At 51.8% G+C, this 17507-nt stretch overlaps 1 protein-coding gene across 5 annotated transcripts in view; it reads right to left on the reverse strand.

The window, feature by feature from the left end:
- Window positions 1-3767: 3767 nt before the first annotated feature.
- The window catches only part of Col5a1 (collagen type V alpha 1 chain), a 151357-nt gene continuing 137617 nt past the window's right edge, over window positions 3768-17507 (reverse strand). The window contains exons 64-67 of one of the 5 annotated variants that reach the window (XM_040745149.1): window positions 12962-13030; window positions 9594-9827; window positions 6949-6993; window positions 3768-6054 (exon numbers count right to left, since the gene is read on the reverse strand). In XM_040745149.1, coding sequence (XP_040601083.1) covers window positions 5908-6054; window positions 6949-6993; window positions 9594-9827; window positions 12962-13030 — 495 coding nt within the window. In that variant the 3' untranslated portion in view covers window positions 3768-5907. The other 4 variants (XM_040745148.1, XM_013124722.3, XM_005085407.4 and 1 more) reach the window with 4 other exon arrangements.

The raw sequence follows: 17507 nt of genomic DNA on the forward strand, positions 1-17507 counted from the left end.
TTGACGGCTTCAATCCTGATAAAGTTCTCTGTGCAGAGGCTTCTAGTTTGAAATGAATTTGAGGAAGTCCCAGAGGGCAATGGATTCTTTCACAGTTGAACATGCTGGCTCACAACATCTGCCTGGGGACTGGATGTCCCCCAAACTGATGCGATTTCCACTCGTCAATATGGAAAGAAGGGATGTGCCATGCCTTTGGGAGGACACATGTGTGGCTTCTGTTAAGTGTTTACTCCTGGGATGCAGCTGGGGAGGGATGTCTTCCCGCCTGGGGCACAGAACAGACCTGGTGCCTGACAGAAGTCCCATGTGAGTGGGGTGCAGGCAGTGGCAGATGCTCATGGCTCGTGTTTGGGAAGTTAGGAGAGCAGAGAGCAGATGGAAGCCTGGGTCTTGCATCCCGAAGTGTTGATTTCCACAGGCTGAGGGAGGGATGAGGCAAAGGGCTGAGCTGGGGCCTTCCAAGGTCAGAACTCACTGCAGCCAAGCTGGCGATCCAGCCTGGGTTCCTGCTGAGGGTGAGGGTGTCCTCACCCACCACTTGGCAGGGAGGTTCCAACACCCGACATAGTGTCCAGCTGTCCAGGCATTCAGAGAGAGTCAGCTGCCCATTCCAATCCATGTCTCATGGAGGAGGCTTTGTTCCAGGGGAGCGAAGGAAGGGATGATCACAGAGGGCCTACTGGTCAGGGCTCCAGCCTCTAGCTGTTTCTTTGAGCAAGGGGAGGAGGAAGAGATGAAGGGGATGTTGGGCTGGATTCTCCAGCTCAGCTCCAATTCTCTCTCTCCAAACCCCGTCCTCTTAGAAAAGCTGCGAAAACTCCAGTTCTGCATTCCTGGCTGCGACGTCACTCCTCCCTCGAAACTGCTAGTTGCACAAGACCCCGCCTACCATAATTGGGCACAAATGCAGCTTGTGGAGGACGCGTCATCACCCTGCCACTACAAGGTATTTAAGACCCCTCCTTCAGATCGGCCGTGTGATTTCTCTCCTGTCCTCTTCTCCCTACCTCATCTTTGGGGGCTGCAGAGTCACCCAGGAGTGCTTTGCCCAAATAAACCTTTACTTTTTAATTCAGCTTGATCTGGCTTATTGCATCGGTGGAGAAACCTATCGTCTGGGTACAGAAAATCTACCAAGGGGATCCTTTGAAACTTGGCCCACATTAGGATAGAGTCCCTGTCCTTACAGGAGTCAGGAGTAGGGGGAACTGTGACCTCAGTGAGACCCCTACACTCTTACCTAGCCTTAGTGGATTTGGCTTAGAGAGTGAGTTCATAGACCATGCCTCCATGTTCATGCACCACAATAAGGGTCACTTGGAGTAGTCAGGAGTGTCACTATTCCTAAGACTCCCGTACCCCAGTCCCTTAGATTGTTCTAGAACTTAACCCAGGAGGAGAGAGCCCTCGGACTAGGGGGCCTCTGACCTGGGTGGTGGGAATATAATGCTAAACCCACTGTTAGAAGTCACTCTATCAAGGTCTGGGGCCAAGCGCACATTTATAGCCACCCTAGAATAGGCCTGGAGCAGCCCCAGTCAGTGCCTGGCCCTCCAATTCTCAGCCAGGAAGCTGCCCACTCTGGTCTGGAGGCTTTAGGCTGCAGAGATGGCTCAGAGAGAGGTTAAGAGCACTGGCTGCTCTTCCATAGGTCCCAAATTTAATTCCCAGCAGCCACACGGTGGTTCATAACCAGCTATGATGAGATCTGGCACCCTCTTCCTACACGCCAGAACACTGTACACATAATAAATAAATAACAAAGAAAGTGTATAACCTGCAGGTGCAGTTCCCAGGGAGGTGAGCTGGACCATTTTTCTTGCCGTGTGCTGCTTCGTATGGGTCTGAGATCAAGAGACACTGTAAGGCTTCATCACCAACTCCTACCTACCCTGTGGAGGCCATTTCTGTGAATCCACCTCTTTTATTTATTTATTTATTTATTTTTGGTTTTTACGAGACAGGGTTTCTCTGTATTGTTTTGGAGGCTGTCGGTCCAGCCTGGCCTCGAACTCAGAGATCCGCCTGCCTCTGCCTCCCGAGTGCTGGGATTAACGGCGTGCGCCACCACCGCCCGGCGGTGTCTCTAATCTCAATTTCAGTCCTGACCTCTTCATGGCGCAAAGCCGGGCGGTGAATCCACCTCTTAAGCAGATTTCCACGTGCACATTGAGCGCCTGAGGCTCCACCAGCGGCTCCTCCCACCAGCGGCACCTCCCACCAGCGGCTCCTCCCAGCGGCTCCTCCCACCAGCGGCTCCATGGCCTTCCTGTGGGTATCTTACATCTACCAGCCTTTGACAGTGTCTCACCATTTGGTGTCCCTTTCCTGAGCCATTCACTGCAACCCAGAGGTATCACCTGCTCCCTCTCCAAGCCTGAATTCCAGCTGCTCAGCCACAGCAGCCAAGTTCTGATTGGTGTGTCCCCCAGAGCTTTTCTCAATTGGCTATTTCAGTAGTGGATGCTGAGAAACTTCATCCAGCCCGGCAAATCCTCAACTCTGGAGGCTTTGCTTTCCACAGGTCAGGGCTGTTTCTCTCATGTTGTTCAACGTGGGCAGGAGCAACCCACTTTCGAGGCCAGCATTTCTCTACCCAGGGATGTGGGTTATTACCTCATCGTTCACTTCCAAGCCTCAAAACTGTGAGACTCAATGGTCTGCCTGTGTGACTGTCAGCAGCTTTACGTTCGGACTTATGGGAGGTCTCCCCCCCAGGACCAAGTCTTTCACAGTTCAGGGTCATCAGGACACAGTCTGTAAATCACCTTGGTAGAAGCAGATGTCTAGCCTTCCTTGCAGAGCGTCTGTAGAGCAGAGCGGTGTGCTACTGTGGGGCTGTAAGCCACACTGAGATCCTCTGGCCTGGGGCTCCGTGGTGACTGTCATCACTCGAGATGGCTCAAAACAGCTAAACCATCCTGGAGTGATGGTACAAGTTCATGACAGGCTGGTGCGTGTGACACCTGTTGCCATGACTGCTGACACAAAAGGGAGCCACACCTTCCGAGGCAGGAGGGACAGGTCCCATTTGCTGAAGGTCATTAGCTGAGATGAACCACATGTTGCCTCCTCCAGCCACAAGGAGCACAGGAGTGTGACATGATTATCTAGCTGCAAAGGTATCACCTCATGGATTTGGTGACACGCTCCCTCAGGGTGTTTAAAGCCCAGAGTGAAAAGTTAAGTCCTCTGAAGCCAGCACCAGCTACATCCTAATGCCCACTCATGGATACAAAGCAGCCCACAGCTGGGCCCACAGCAACACGAGGTCACAGCCAGGTAGTCATTCTCTATCCCTCCTAGACCACCACCCTCAAATTCATAGTTCCCAATGGCCGGGGCTAAAAATCAGCAGAATCAGATGGTGGAGGGCTTGGCCATGCAAAGAAGACAGCCAGTCAAGTCTCTAGGATGTAAACAGTAAACTCCTTTATTGAGACACTGTTACAATGGTTCCTTTGTTACACAGTTTTTAAAAAATATTTTAGAACACTCTTCTGGGGAGAAGTTAAAATTTGAGGCTTCCCCTTGGACTACTGGGGAATATACAGTGCATCCTTTGGCCTGGAACTTTAAAGGACCCAAGGTTCTATAGTTTTTATCACAGCATTCTATTTACGTTTTCTTGTGTATTTTCGCCAGCATTTGCCCAATTGTGATATATATATATATATATATATATATATATATATATGAAGAGAGAGGGAGAGAGTGCACACACCAGAGAAAATGGAAACATAAAATGATGCCAGGAGCATTTCTGCAAATATAAGAAGTAATTTTTATTGTAAAATATTGAGGATAAAGTGGACTGAGGAGAACAGGACACATTTTGGACTTCAATACAAATTGTGACTTGGAAGGGACTGACAAAGAACCGGACACAGTGAGGGGATAAATCAGATGGGGAGAGAGGCAGAAACCGAATCACATGACCTACACAGAATCCACAGGGCATCACATGGCCATCTTCCAATATGGCTTTTCTCATGCAGAGGCATGCACAGCAGTCCCTGGCTCACGGTGGCATCGTGGCTTTCAGGAAGAATCTCCAGACCAGGCTTTTCTTTGGCAAGAGTAAAATTTGTTCTTCAGGAAACTTTGGGGATGCACGTTGGTGGCATTCATCAATCCTGGTCACTTCCTGGGTGCTTCGCTGTGGTTTTCTTCACTTCAGGGGTGGGGTGGGGTCAGGAGCACCGGAGTGTGGTGGCTGGCTCCCTGGGGCACCGTGACTTACAAGAGTGCAACCCAAAGTGAGCCATTCTTTTCCCTTGCTGGTCCTGGAGACCTCTGCACCCAGAAGACAACCTCTCCATCGCACACACCTTGGAGGAGGAGGGAGAGGGCAGCAGGCAGAGGGCTCCATACCGACCCCAGAACTGACACCTGCACCCAGAGCGCCCCTCTGGTGGAAACACAAACTGCAACCAAGGAGCCACAAAGTCATTGTACATCTTTTGATCCACCCGCTGCTCCCAAGGCAGTCTGGCTAGCAGTGTGGGCACCCAGTGGCTTCCATCCCATCCTTGGCACACACACAGAAATTAGCACCACAAACATTCAGCAACTAAACACGATCATGGATACACAATGTACCGTGCAGCAAGTCTTTGTTTTGCACACGTGTTTTCAAATGAAATAAAAAGAGCCCAGGGGGGAGTCAGGCTTCAGGAAGGACTCCCCACCATCATGAGCACTGGGCACCTGCAGGGAAGAAAGATCTCTGGCACCAATCTGATCTTTAGGTCCTTGGCAAAATCTCAGAATGTGGAGAAATGGCCAGGATAAAGGAGGGTGGGGGAAGGAGTCACGGCAGGCACCCTAATGTTGCCTCTAGGACACATAGCACCACAAGAGACAAGTGTAAAAAAAATCAGCACCAATGTTCATAGTTATTTATCATCTACAGAACACGTGGTTCTCCAGCCCTGGACACTGTCCCATCAGCCTCTGCAGGAAGGAACACGGAAAAAGGAAGCAATCAGGATTAATTTAAGCCCGTGTTTTAATCTGAGTGCATGTAGAAGAGGCAGGATCCCGAATGCCTTTTTATCCCCCTCCCCATAAAAAAATTATCCAGAGCTAATCAAAAAGAAAAAAAATAATTAAAAGTCTGGAAAGGGGCCCAGACACCTGCAGTGGCAATGCAGCTTCTTGCTGACTAAGCAGATTTCCAATTTATTGCACGTTCTTGGGGGCAGGGCGAGAAGTGAGGAGATGCCCTCTACCGGAGAGCCTGATTGCAAGCCTAAGCTGGTGCCCCATCCCAGCCGCCCACTTTCCCCACGGGCCTGAGGCTGGGATTCCATGCAAGATTGAAAGCCAGGCACACTTAACATTTATAACAATACAATACAAATATTTACTTAAAACTCTCACAAAAACATAAGCACCTTTAATCCATCGGAAAGGCACACACGTGGAATGACATTTGGCCTCTGAGTGGATGTTATTGAGGGTTGTTTTTTAAAAAAGAAGGTTTTGGCGACCTTTACAAGACCACCTTAGAACATCTTTTGAAGGTCAAGGGAAATACATATCTTCAAGTTGATTTTTTTTTAAAAGTGATTTCCAAATACTGCCCCACCCTGACTCCCGGCCAACAGTTCATGAACACCTTTGATGAACCTATCAGGAGAGCTGGGGACCAGGGCCTGCAGTGTTGCAAGAGGCTGTGGTGTGGCTAGGTCATGTGATTCGGCTCCGTGGGGACACGGCTCTTTCCCTTTGTTCTCTCTTGGTGTGGGGTCCAATGCCACGGAGGGTCCGAGGCACAGATGAGTCAGGCAGGCAGGGGTGAGAAATGTTCACTGTCCAGGATGGGCCGTGCACAGGACACCCACAGGTGGGGTGCTGAGGTCACGAGGTTGCTCTGAAGACTGGTGGGCTCAGCAGCTCCTAACCCAGGAAGCAAGCTGGCCCCACTTCAAATCCAAATTTCTGTGACGCTTCACCAAAGTCGTTGAACATGATGTCCACGATGGGGACTTGCTCCACTTTGGGGGTGTCGATCTCCAGCACCGTTTTCTGGTAGCCTTTCTTGGTCTAGGAAGGGGGAAGAAGGCAGAGGCAGTTAAAGCTGGGGGCCTCTTAGGGTGGTTAAAGTGCTTAACCCATCACCCCTCACCCAGGTCCCCCTCTGCCCCAAGGCTCCACCAACACTGGCGTCACCAAGAACATCAAGTTGGAAGAGACATGGCCAAGCAGAGATGTGATGGGACTTCTTCACACAAGAGAGGCAGGTGGAGCTCTGCTGCCATTCCAAGCCCCTCCACAGGTATGGGCAGGCAAGGGAACCTTCCACACTACTGTTCCAGAGTGAATTGGGTAAGCTGAAGCATACAGGGGCCACGATGGCGCAGGGCCTGGGCTGGAATGTGGAAGGCTTGCTGAGACTGCAGGGGTGTGTGGGGAGGAGGACAGCACCTTCTCCACCTGGCAAGAGTGTCCTGTCTTCACTGCTTTAACTTCCACTGGCCCAGACCTCACCCACCCACAGCTGTCCCGACAAGACACCCCTGTCTTGTGCTCAAAGCCAGGCTAGGGACATACAGATGCCGTGGAGCATTTGAATACTGCAGGCTCTGCCCAGGCAGATTGACTTGGGGTGAATTCAGAATCTGGAAATTTTCTTCAAATGGGAGGCTTGGGTGATTTTTTTTTATCATTTATAGTCTTCTGGCTGTCTCCTGAGAAACTGAAAGAACTTGCCACCAGGAGTCCTGCATAGATACTGGTCACTCAGAATGTGGAATATGGTTCAGTTTGAGGGCTGACCTGGCCAGGGATGGCCATACCTTTCCACCTCCGTGGACATGCCTGGAACTTATGTGATATATCTGGGGGCTAGAGATATGACTCAGCAGTGAAAAGTGTTCTCGATGCAGATATGAAGAGAAGTTTGAATCCTCAGAAACACACATAAATGTGGCAGCTCACCTGCAATTCCGGCTTTGGAAAACAGAGATGGAGTCCCAGAGCAAGCTAGTTAGCAAGACAAGCCATTATCAGTGAGCTCTGCATTTGATTGGGAGACACTGCCCTGATGAATAAGATCCAGGGTTCCCAACAGACTCCACCGTCAAGTCTCTAATACGCTCACGTGCGTGTGTATACACAAGTGCCCATGCACCCGGATGTGTGCTTATACATGAAAAAACATGCACAAGTATGTAACCACACACATAGAAAACATAAAAGCAGAGAAATACAGAGACAGCGGCCCACGCCTTTAATCCCAGCACTCAGGAGGCAGAGGCAGGAGGATTTCTGTGAATTCAAGGCCAACCTGGTCTACAGACTAAATTCCAGGGTAGCTCGGGCTACACAGAGAAACCCTGTCTCAAGAACAAATAAACAAACAACAAACAAACAAACAACAACAACAAAGCAAAAAAGAAAAGAAAAGAAAGGAAGGGGGAAAATCTGGCTATCTTCAGGGGCTGGACTTACATACCCACGAAGCTAGCTGTGGGATGGCTGAGACCCTCACCCTCGTAGCCAGTCCAGGGAGCCAGAACCAGCTACCCCTGGGTCCTGGGCTCGGCTCCTGGACCCAGACTCACATGAGGTCATCAGCATGGCCTCTTCGAGACCCTGGACGGTGGTATAGTCTTGGGAAGCCACGTGAGGTCAGTGACGGGGTCTCCATTTTTGTGTACCAGTGAGTCATGAGCCCGCAGGCTTACACCAGGCCCCACTTCCTCCCTTTACGGCATCAGCATGGAGTGGGCCTCTCTCTCTCCCACCCCGGGGACCACCGTGTGTGGAGCTGGCAGGCGATTTCACATGGATTTGTGGGGCCCCGTTGCTCCAATTATCAGAGTGCTTAGAGAGGGGCGTATTTAAAGAAGAGACATAAATAACCATTGCCAGCCAGCAACGGCCCCCCAGGGGCGCACAAAGCTGCACAAACAACAGGACTGATGTAGAGTGACTCCTGGCCCTTCTGCAGGGCCGGCCGCTTGGCAGCCCCGTCAATCAGGCTACCCAGCCACACAGTGCCAGCGTCGCAATTCCAATTTCAGTGGCTGTGATTACAGAATGAATCAAGCCGGCCTCCCAGGGCTGGGCAGGCCTCGGCACCACTGGCCTGCGTGTGGAGGACTAAAGCCTCCTGAAGGAGCCCTGCAATTGAATGCGAGAATCGTGACCTTTCAAATCACGGCCGGACTTCTCAGGGTCTTGGGGGCAGAGAGCATGTTGGCCACTCCAGTCAGCCTTGCCTACTGCTCCCCTGTGGTGCCTGGAGCCACCACAGTCCCGCCAGTCTGTTCCCTCTCCCTGAATTCCCTCCTAGTACACAGAGCCAATTTTTTTCCATCAGCGGGTTATTCCGTTCTGAGCCATTACTCCCCCCCCCCACCTCTTCCCAGGCAGGATCTTTTCTTTTCAGGAGTAAAACAGAGTGGGGGCTGCTTCTCCCTGTCCCACAATTGCCTCTGCATCCAGAGATGCTGTGGCTGCCACGGCTCACAATGAGGTTTGGGGCTGCGACTAGAACAGCTCTCCCACATGGAGATGGTCAATGTAGGCTATGGTCAGGAGAACTTGCACTTCAGCCCCACACTCTCTCTGGGTCAGCCTGTCCCTGGAGCTGTGTAGGGAGCTCCCCAGTATGGTTGTCTACCCCCTCAGAAGACCAGTTCTGGCCTGGGAGGGAAGATGTTCCAGTCAGTAGAGAGCTTGTCATGCAAGCATGAAGACAAGAATATGATCCCCACATTTTAAAAGCTGGGTATGAAGGCTAGAGAGGTAGCTCAGTGGCTGGGAACCCTTGTTACTCTTACAGAGGACCTGGGTTCGATCCCAAGCACCCACATGGTGGCTTACAACCATCCATGGCTCTAGTTCCAGGGGATTCAATGCTATCTTCTGGCCTCCATGGGCACCAGGAATTCATGCAGTACACAGACATACATGTGTCACACACATAAAATAACAATTAAGTAAATCCTTAAAATAAAGCTGTATATGGTGGCACATGCTGGCAATCTTGGTTCTGGGGGTGCGTGGGGTGGGGGAAGGCTGCCCGATTCCTGGGGTTCACTGGCCAGTCAGCTTAGCTTACTTGGCAACTTAAAGCCAGTGAGAGACCCTGCCATTCTACAGGAGTGACAATCATTTGTGCCAATCACATGTACCTCACACACTAGTATATACAAGCACACACACACACACACACACACACACACACACACAGAGAAAGAGCGAGCAAGAGAGAGAGACAGACAGAGACAGAGAGACAAAGAGAGAGAGAGAGACAGAGAGAGAGAGAGACAGAGAGAGAGAGAGAGGAGAGAGAGAGAGGGAGGGAGAGAGAGAGAGAGAGAGAGAGAGAGAGAGAGAGAGAGAGAGAGAGAGAGAGAGAGAGAGAGAGGTCTCTAAACTCTAAGCCGGACCTGCCCAAGTCAGCCACACTCTGACAAGGCCAGGCTGGGGGCATATTTGGCCTCCAGTGCATCCTCAACACACAGCTCTGGGAATGGCACACAGAAGCTACCCCAGAGATTTGCACTGAGTGAGCAGCACACCCAAGGGGGGCGGGCATGCAAGGTGGTATCATTGGCATATGCGATACTCACAGCACAGCCATCCACCAGGGCGCGGATATAAGGGTTGTTATCGTAAGACATCTCCTCATCGTTGGAGCCCAGGAAGCGGATAGCCTTGTCGTAGCTGCCTGTGGCGGCATCCTGCCAGGCCACTGACTGGTAGCAGTTGTAGGTGATGTTCTGGTGGGCAGAGGCACTCAGCAGCCGCAGGAAGGTCATTTGCACCACGCCCACAGGGTTGCCTTCAGCGTCCACATAGGAGAGCTGGGGGTGGGGACAGCAAGGGGGTCAGCAGGGTGGAGACACAGCCATGGCCACAGAGTTGCCCACATCCACACCCAAGCCCCTCTCCCCGAGGTCGCTGCCTGGGAGCTTCCGTACTCCTTGTCCCTGAGGCCAGCACACAGGGTCTCCTGGGAGCTCCAGGAACAGGAGCCAAGTGAAAACACACCTTGTTTTCTCCAGGGACTGACAGGCTGCTTACTATCCTTCATCCAGAAGCCCTGTCTCTCCAGATTCAGTGCCCACACTGCTTCCTCCAGTAAGCCTGCCTGGGTCAGGTTTTCCTGCATTTGACCCTCTTTTCTGTCTCCAGCTTCCAGGCCACTTTTGAGGAGCCAACTACCCTCTTCCCACTAGGCAGGGCCTGGCTGGCATGACTGCACTGAATGAACATATGTTCCACTAAGACCTGCCTTCCTGGGACCATGCATGCTACAAGTAGCTCATCCTGCTGTCCCTGTCACTGCGCTGAGTAAAGGAAGATGGCATGGGCTCTTGTGGACAGAGGGGAGGCCACTTGCTGAGTGTTCAGGATATAGAACACCCCACTCAAGAGCTAGAATGGCCAAGACTCTGGGGAACGGCACAGCCTGGATGGATGACGGACAAGGCTGAGTAGGACCTGAGCTGTGTGGGGATTCGAGTAACCGGGTGTACCCTGGAGGTACAAGGGTGTCCTCTTCTGTAGGGAGACAGGATTCTGGGGCAGCAAACAGGCTATTCTTCTGACCACTGGCCACAGCAAGAAAAAAGGTCTCTGGAGAGATGACCCCCTCCATGGAAGGCCCCACCCTTCCACAGCCAACTAGGGACAGCATCAGGGAAAAAGAATGCCACTTGGTAAGTGGCTCCCACGGTGTCATCGCTACCACAAGCCACTCTGCTCTGCTTGGTACAGGCTGGCACGGGCACCCCAAGAAGAGAGTCTCATTTTCTACATCTCTTTTGCAGAGGGTTTTCTGAGGCATTGGCATTGGCATTACCAGGGGTGCAAAACTCTTAACTGTGGGACAAAGCGCTGGCTCCCCCAGCCTGGGTGTGACTGGAGGACTTTCTCCAGGTAAGGACTAGCAGGGCTCAGCTAGGCAGGGCCTGTGACGACATTTTCATCAAGGAAAAGACACTGGCAGAGGTTCGTGTGTCACTCTGGTAATCCCAGCTCCTGTCAGCCGCTGCTCTAACACTGTTCTGTGTTGGCATGTGGACAGTGAAGGCATGCTGGGCTGTGCTGGGTCTCGCACAGGGAACGGTGACCAAGTAAACAGTGACAACTTCAGAACCCGTGTTTCCAGCGGTAATAGGAGGAAAGAATGGGGTGGTGGAGCCAGGCCCAGGACTCTGTCCTTCCCACCACGGCAGCAGGACACCCTGGGAGCTTCCAAGCTGTCAGCAAACTTCCCTCCCCTGGAGACAGCTTGAGAAAACCCATAGTCAGATTGCAGAGGAAAACGCATACCAACCGGTGGTCTGGGCATCTGGTGCTCCTGGGAGGTCACATGACTGACTCAAGAAAGGACAAATGCCACAGCAGAGGCAGGGTTGGCACCAGACACAGAAGGACCCTGAGCTCCAGGAGTAGCCAAGGTTGGCATCTTCAAGTGGCCCTGCCCTAGAGGATTCCCTGCCATCTCAGTGTGAGCGGCCATCTTGGGCAGCTCAGAAAGGGATTCCTCCCCAAGCCCTCCCCCCCGTTACTGTGGTTCTTACTGGGAGCTAGGAATCAGGCAGTGGAGCCTAGAGGTAAATTGGTTTGCCTTGGATGATCCCTGCACCTCTGTCCCTGGCAGCCAACTCAGGATAAAGGTCAGAGGGGGCTGCCTAGATATGGCTATTCTAGGGCCATAGCTCCTTCACAAGGATAGTGACTGGGGTGGGCGTCCCCTGGGGGATCTGGACTACATCAGGTGGAAGCCATTTGGGAAGGGGAGAAGCCAGGCCAAGCTCAGGCATACAGGACCCCGTGGATCTCGGGCCTGGGCAGTTTCACCCCCACAGCTCCTTCTTGCCTCAGGTCTCCTGTCACTGCTCACTGGGCCTCCCTCCCCACAGGTCCTTCTGTGTGCCAGCGGCTCTCTTCTGAAAAAAGCAAAGGAGGCAGAGGAGAGGAAACAGCAGACAAGGACGCCCGGCTCCCAGCAAGGGAAGAGAAGGCTGTGGGGCTGAAGCCAGACGAGCACAGGCCTGCAGCTTCTGTGCACAGGTTTAGTGTCTCGGGACCCTGACAGACAGCCAGGCACGCCTCCAGGCTAGGGGATGACAGAGGCTTGGCGGAGGGCAGGATGGTCCCGGAAGCCATCGAATGCTCCAAAACACGCGGCTCTGTGCTCATTAGAGGCTGAGGCTGCTGCAGCACTGAGAGGCAGTGAAAGCCCAAATGCGGTTTGTGTGAGCAAGGACCCAGGGGCTGAGGTGTGGCTGGACCTGGAACCCGGAGTCTGGCAGGGTGTCACAGGGCTTTGCGCTGACTTCAGCGAAGGCTCAGTGTGCTTGGGGAAAATGTCCCCTTTTGAGTGGGAGGGCACTGGTCTCACAGCAGTGAACGGAAGTAAGTTCCTGGCCTCCATGCTGGCCACAAGAGCCTTCTGGTTGACACTTTAAGATCTTGTCTCCTCCGAGGCGACTGCGTTCTGAGATACCCCTCCCATAAGCTGAGCACAGACTAATGAATATATGTGGGGTGCAACTGAGGACTGCAAGGCCAACAGCAGCCAGATCCCGCGGGCCCTGCACAGCCCAGGAAGAGGGTGTGAGCGGCAGTGGCCTGGAAGAACCCTCAGGGAACCGTCCCGTCTGCTGTGACCACGGATGCAGGCGTGTCTCTGACCTGGGCACGTCAGCCAGGCTGTGCCGCCTGTAAGCGGCATGTGGCTCTACTGGAGCGCCCACCTCTGGCTGTGGATGCCTTAAATCTCAGTGGGAAGCTACCTACCTACTTCCAGGGTGGAAGGAACTCTGACCTGGGAGAAAGAGGAGGCAAGAGGAAGGGACATCACACCCACCGATCGGCCTTGCTGTCAGGCATGTGGAGCAGCAGTTTGGCCTACAGGGCAAGAGCGGGTGTGGCAGCACCAGAGCCAGGCCGAGCCGCAAGCAGGCAGCGCGAGGCGGCCACTTACCAGGGAACCCCGTTTGTACTGACTATACCAGGTGGAAGGCTGCTCTTTGGGCCAGCGGGCCATTTTACTCTGCAAGATAGGAGATGGCGGGTTTAAAGTGACAACCGCAGAGGACGTGGGGTCACCTTACCAGTTTCCCACGCTTGAATTCACTGAACCAGGAACCTGGGTTTTCTTTGGGCCAAGAAGTGATTCTGGCCTACACATCAGGCAGGGATGGTGGGGAGGGAGAGAAACAGAAAATGAAAGGGTTACTTCTGCCTCTGCAGACAGACCTGCCCAGCTCTCCCAGCCCCTGTGGTTCCCCCTAAGAGCTGAGGCCTTACCCCCATGACGTGGGATGACAACAGCTCTGGAGCACTACAGTGGTCAAGTACATGACAACACAGTCATGTCAGGGCTACAGACCGCGCCCTATCAGCCTGTGTGCACCAGGGCGTCAAGTGACTGCTGCAAGGTACTAGTGGGGCAGTAAGTGACAAATGCAGATGTCTCATGTCAGTGACAGGAAAGTTTCAGCCAGCATGATGGCTGGGCTAGAAATGTGTGGGCATCTCATTCCACTCTCAATTTTGAGATGCGGCGGCTCGGGCTACTCAGCTGCCACCTCATACTGCAGCAACATAGACAGCGCCACTGTGTGTGTGTGTGTGTGTGTGTGTGTGTGTGTGTGTGTGCGCGCGCGCGCGCGTGCGTGGTATTAAAATCTTCACTGGGGACTTGTGGTCTTTGGGGTCCTTGGCACCGTTAGGTAATAAGCCATGACAGGGGAACAAAGGCTGCCTCAAAGCCTCTTGGAATTTCAGGGCTAAGTTGACACCCTTCATCATGGGCTTGTTTCTGTGCCTTCCTAGCGGAGTATCACTTACGGTCTAGTGGGTACCTGAGCCTCTGTAGGGTAAGGGTGGGAGGTGGTGTCCCTGGACTGACTCACTGTAGATGTGGAAAGAGTTCTCCAGACAGCCTGGGCCCACACTGGGATATCTGGTTCTTTTGTTGTTGTTGTTTTTGAGACAGGGTTTCTCTGTATTGCTTTGGAGGCTGTCCTGGAACTCGCTCTGTAGACCAGGCTAGCCTCGAACTCACAGAGATCCACCTGCCTCTGCCTCCCGAGTGCTGGCTGATCTAGTTCTTTAGAGACCCATGGTTGGTGGGGGAGAGGTAGGGATATGAGTCACTATTGATCGCCCCCCTTGAGCTGTCTGGGTGCTAGGACAGAATAGACTGCTGGAGAAATGAGGTGTCATGTCTGCAGGATCCCCCAGACTCCTCCACCTTTGCCTGTGGTTTTCAGACCTGCCAGTCAAGGCCACACTCAAACTGTGTGGGAGCAGTTCCTCCCAAGTTAGGGACCAAGCACAGGCTTCACTTCGGACTTCTGCTCAAACCTGCTCCAGGTCCTGGAGCCCTGTGTCTCAGTGCCACTAGGAGAGGGTCTCTTCATCTTGGGCAGGGAATCCCTGGCCCAGCCTGCAGTCCATTCATGTGGAAAAAGCAAACAGCCAAAATGCAGTGTTTGTGAAGCCTCCATCTGACACAGGCCCAGAGACAGCTTGGCTACCAGAGGCTGTCTGTAGAGAGCAGAGCACCAGGAGGGGTGAGAAAGGTCTCTTGGTTCAATCCCACCCCCAGCTCTGGCCAGATGGAGGGATACAAGAAATCTCAGATTTCTGCAAAGCCCTGGCTTGTCCTGGGGAGTCCAGGAAACCAGGATGCAGAAAGGGATGGCTGGATGGATGACAGAAGCTTATGAATCTCTCACCCCTGCTCTGTTTCTGCTGCCACCAGCTGAGTGTGACCCAAGGGTATGCTGGAGCTTACCACTTCCACAGTGTGATTCAAAGTGGGGATGACAGCCCCAGGGACCCCTTATGCTCCCTCCAGCAGGAACACACTTCCCAGGTGCTAGGGTCACAAGGAAGCTATGGTGTGGAATGCTTACATGTTGGGCCCCAGCCCCATGGGGTCTCTGTGAGTTGCTGGTCAGCCTACAAGTGCAACTTGTTTTCCAGTCCAAGTGCTTTCTGTTTTCTAGTCCTGGCTTACTGCCCTGGCCTTGACCCTCTGACATCAACATCCAGCAGGAGGAAAACAACGATCTGTTCTACCTGGGGTTTTTTCCACTGTGCTGTAAATTTGTATAAAAAGCTCCTCCCTCCTACAAGAGAGAGACCTCTTAGCACTTGCAATGAAGACGCACACACACTCTCCTGGCAATAAAGGCAACACATGCATTCTATTAGTACAAACAGCTGGACGTCTGGTCTTTCTTTCCCTGATACCTTGGAGTTGCTTGTGGCGCTGGTGCCACACTTACACACACACACACACACACACACACACACACACACACACACACACACACACCTGTGGCCTCCAGAAAATGGCATGGGGAAACTCTGAGCCATCCCTGGATGGATGGAGGGACGCTGAGGCTGGAAGCATGGTCACCCTCTCAGATGTGGAAAAGGTACATTTTCTTCCTGCCTGTCCTAGGCCAGAGTAGCCTCTACAATTTCCATACCCACCAGGTGCATGCAAATTTCCACTGACTCAATTCTCAACTTTATATGGGAAAACAAAAGACCCAGGAGAGCCAAAACAACCCTGTACAATAAAGGAACTTTCAGAAGGCATCACCGTCCCTGACTTCAAGCTCTTCTATAGAGCTATAGTAATGAAAACAGCTTGGTACTGGCACAAAAATAGACAGGTAGGCCAATGGAATAAAATTGAGGACCCTGATGTTAACCCACACGCCTATGAACACCTGATCTTTGACAAAGAAGCTAAAACTATACAATGGAAAAAAGAAAGCATCTTCAACAAATGGTGCTGGCATTAACTGGATGCTGGCATGTAGAAGACTGCAGATAGATCCATATCTATCGCCATGCACAAAGCTTAAATCCAAATGGATCAAATAGCTCAACATAAATCCAGCCACACTGAACCTCTTAGAAGAGAAAGTCAGAAGTACCCTTGAATGAATTGGTACAGGAGATGGCTTCCTGAACATAACACCAGTAGCACAGACACTGAGATTGACAATTAATAAATTGGACCTCCTGAACTGAGAAGCTTCTGTAAGGCAAAGGACACAGTCAATAAGACAAAACAGCAGCCCACAGAATGGGAAAAGATATTCATCAACCCCACATCTGACGGAGGATTGATCTCCAAAATTTACAAAGAACTCAAGAAGCTAGTCTCCAAAACACCAAATAATCCAATTACAAAGTGGGGTACAGAACTAAATAGAGAATTCTCAACAAAGGAGTCTAAAATAAATGGCTGATAGACACTTAAGACAGTGCTCAACATTCTTAGCCATCAGGGAAATGCAAATCAAAACAACTCTGATATACCATCTCACTCCTGTTAGAATGGCTAAAATCAAAAACATCAATGACAGTTTATGCTGGAGAGGATGTGGAGAAAGGGGAACACTCCTCCACTGCTAGTGGGAGTGCCAACTCGTACAGCCACTTTGGAGATCAGTATGGAGATTCCTCAGGAAAATGGGAATCAGTCTACCTCAAGATCCAGCAATTCCACTCTTCACCAAAAGATGCACATTCATACAAGGACATCTGTTCAACTATGTTCATAGAAGCATTATTTGCAATAGCCAGAACCTGGAAGCAATCTAGATGCCCCTCAACTGAAGAGTGGATAGAGAAAATGTGGTACATTTACATAATGGAGTACTACTCGGCAGAAAAAAAAACAACGAAATCTTGAAATTTGGAAGCAAATGGATGGCACTAGAAACCATCCTGAGTGAGGTAATCCAGTCACAAAAAGGCAAACATGATATGCACTCACTCATATATGGATTTTTGACATGGAGCAGGGTACTGTCAGCCTACAATCCCACCACCAGAGAATCTGAGAAACAGGGAGGCACCTAAGAGAGATATGCATGGTACCCCAGAGAAGGGGAATGGGACAGGATTTCCTGAGGGGATTGGGAGCATTGAGAGAGGGGAGGGGGAGAGGGCTGGAATAAAGAGGTGGGGAGAAGAGGAGGGGAGAGGAGGACATGGAGGAGCAGGAAATTTGAGTCAGGGGAAGAACAGAGGTGAGTAGGATGAGAGATACCATAATAGAGGGAGTCATTATAGGTTTGAGGAGAGTTCTGGCACTAGTGAGATTTCCAGAGATCTACAAAGATGACACCAACTGGCAATCTAAGCAATAGTGGAAAGGCTACCTTAAATGCCCTCCCCCTGATAATGAGATTGATGACTACCTTATATGCCATCCTAGAGCCTTCATCCAGTGGCTGATGGAAGCAGAGGCAGACACCCACAGTTAAACACTGACCTGAACTCCTGGAACCCAGTTATAGAGATGGAGAAGTGATGAGCAAAGGAATCAAGACTGGGCTGGTGAAACCCACAGAGGCAGCTGACCTGAACAAGGGGGAGCTCATGGGCCCCAGATAGTGACTGAGAGTCCAGCATGGGACTGATCCAGACCCACTGAATGTGGATGTCAGTGAGGAGGCCTTGGCAGTCTATGGGGCCTCGGGTAGTAGATC

Source organism: Mesocricetus auratus, unplaced genomic scaffold (genome assembly GCF_017639785.1).
Source record: "Mesocricetus auratus isolate SY011 unplaced genomic scaffold, BCM_Maur_2.0 Super-Scaffold_100004, whole genome shotgun sequence".
In the NCBI taxonomy this organism is placed as follows: domain Eukaryota; kingdom Metazoa; phylum Chordata; class Mammalia; order Rodentia; family Cricetidae; genus Mesocricetus; species Mesocricetus auratus.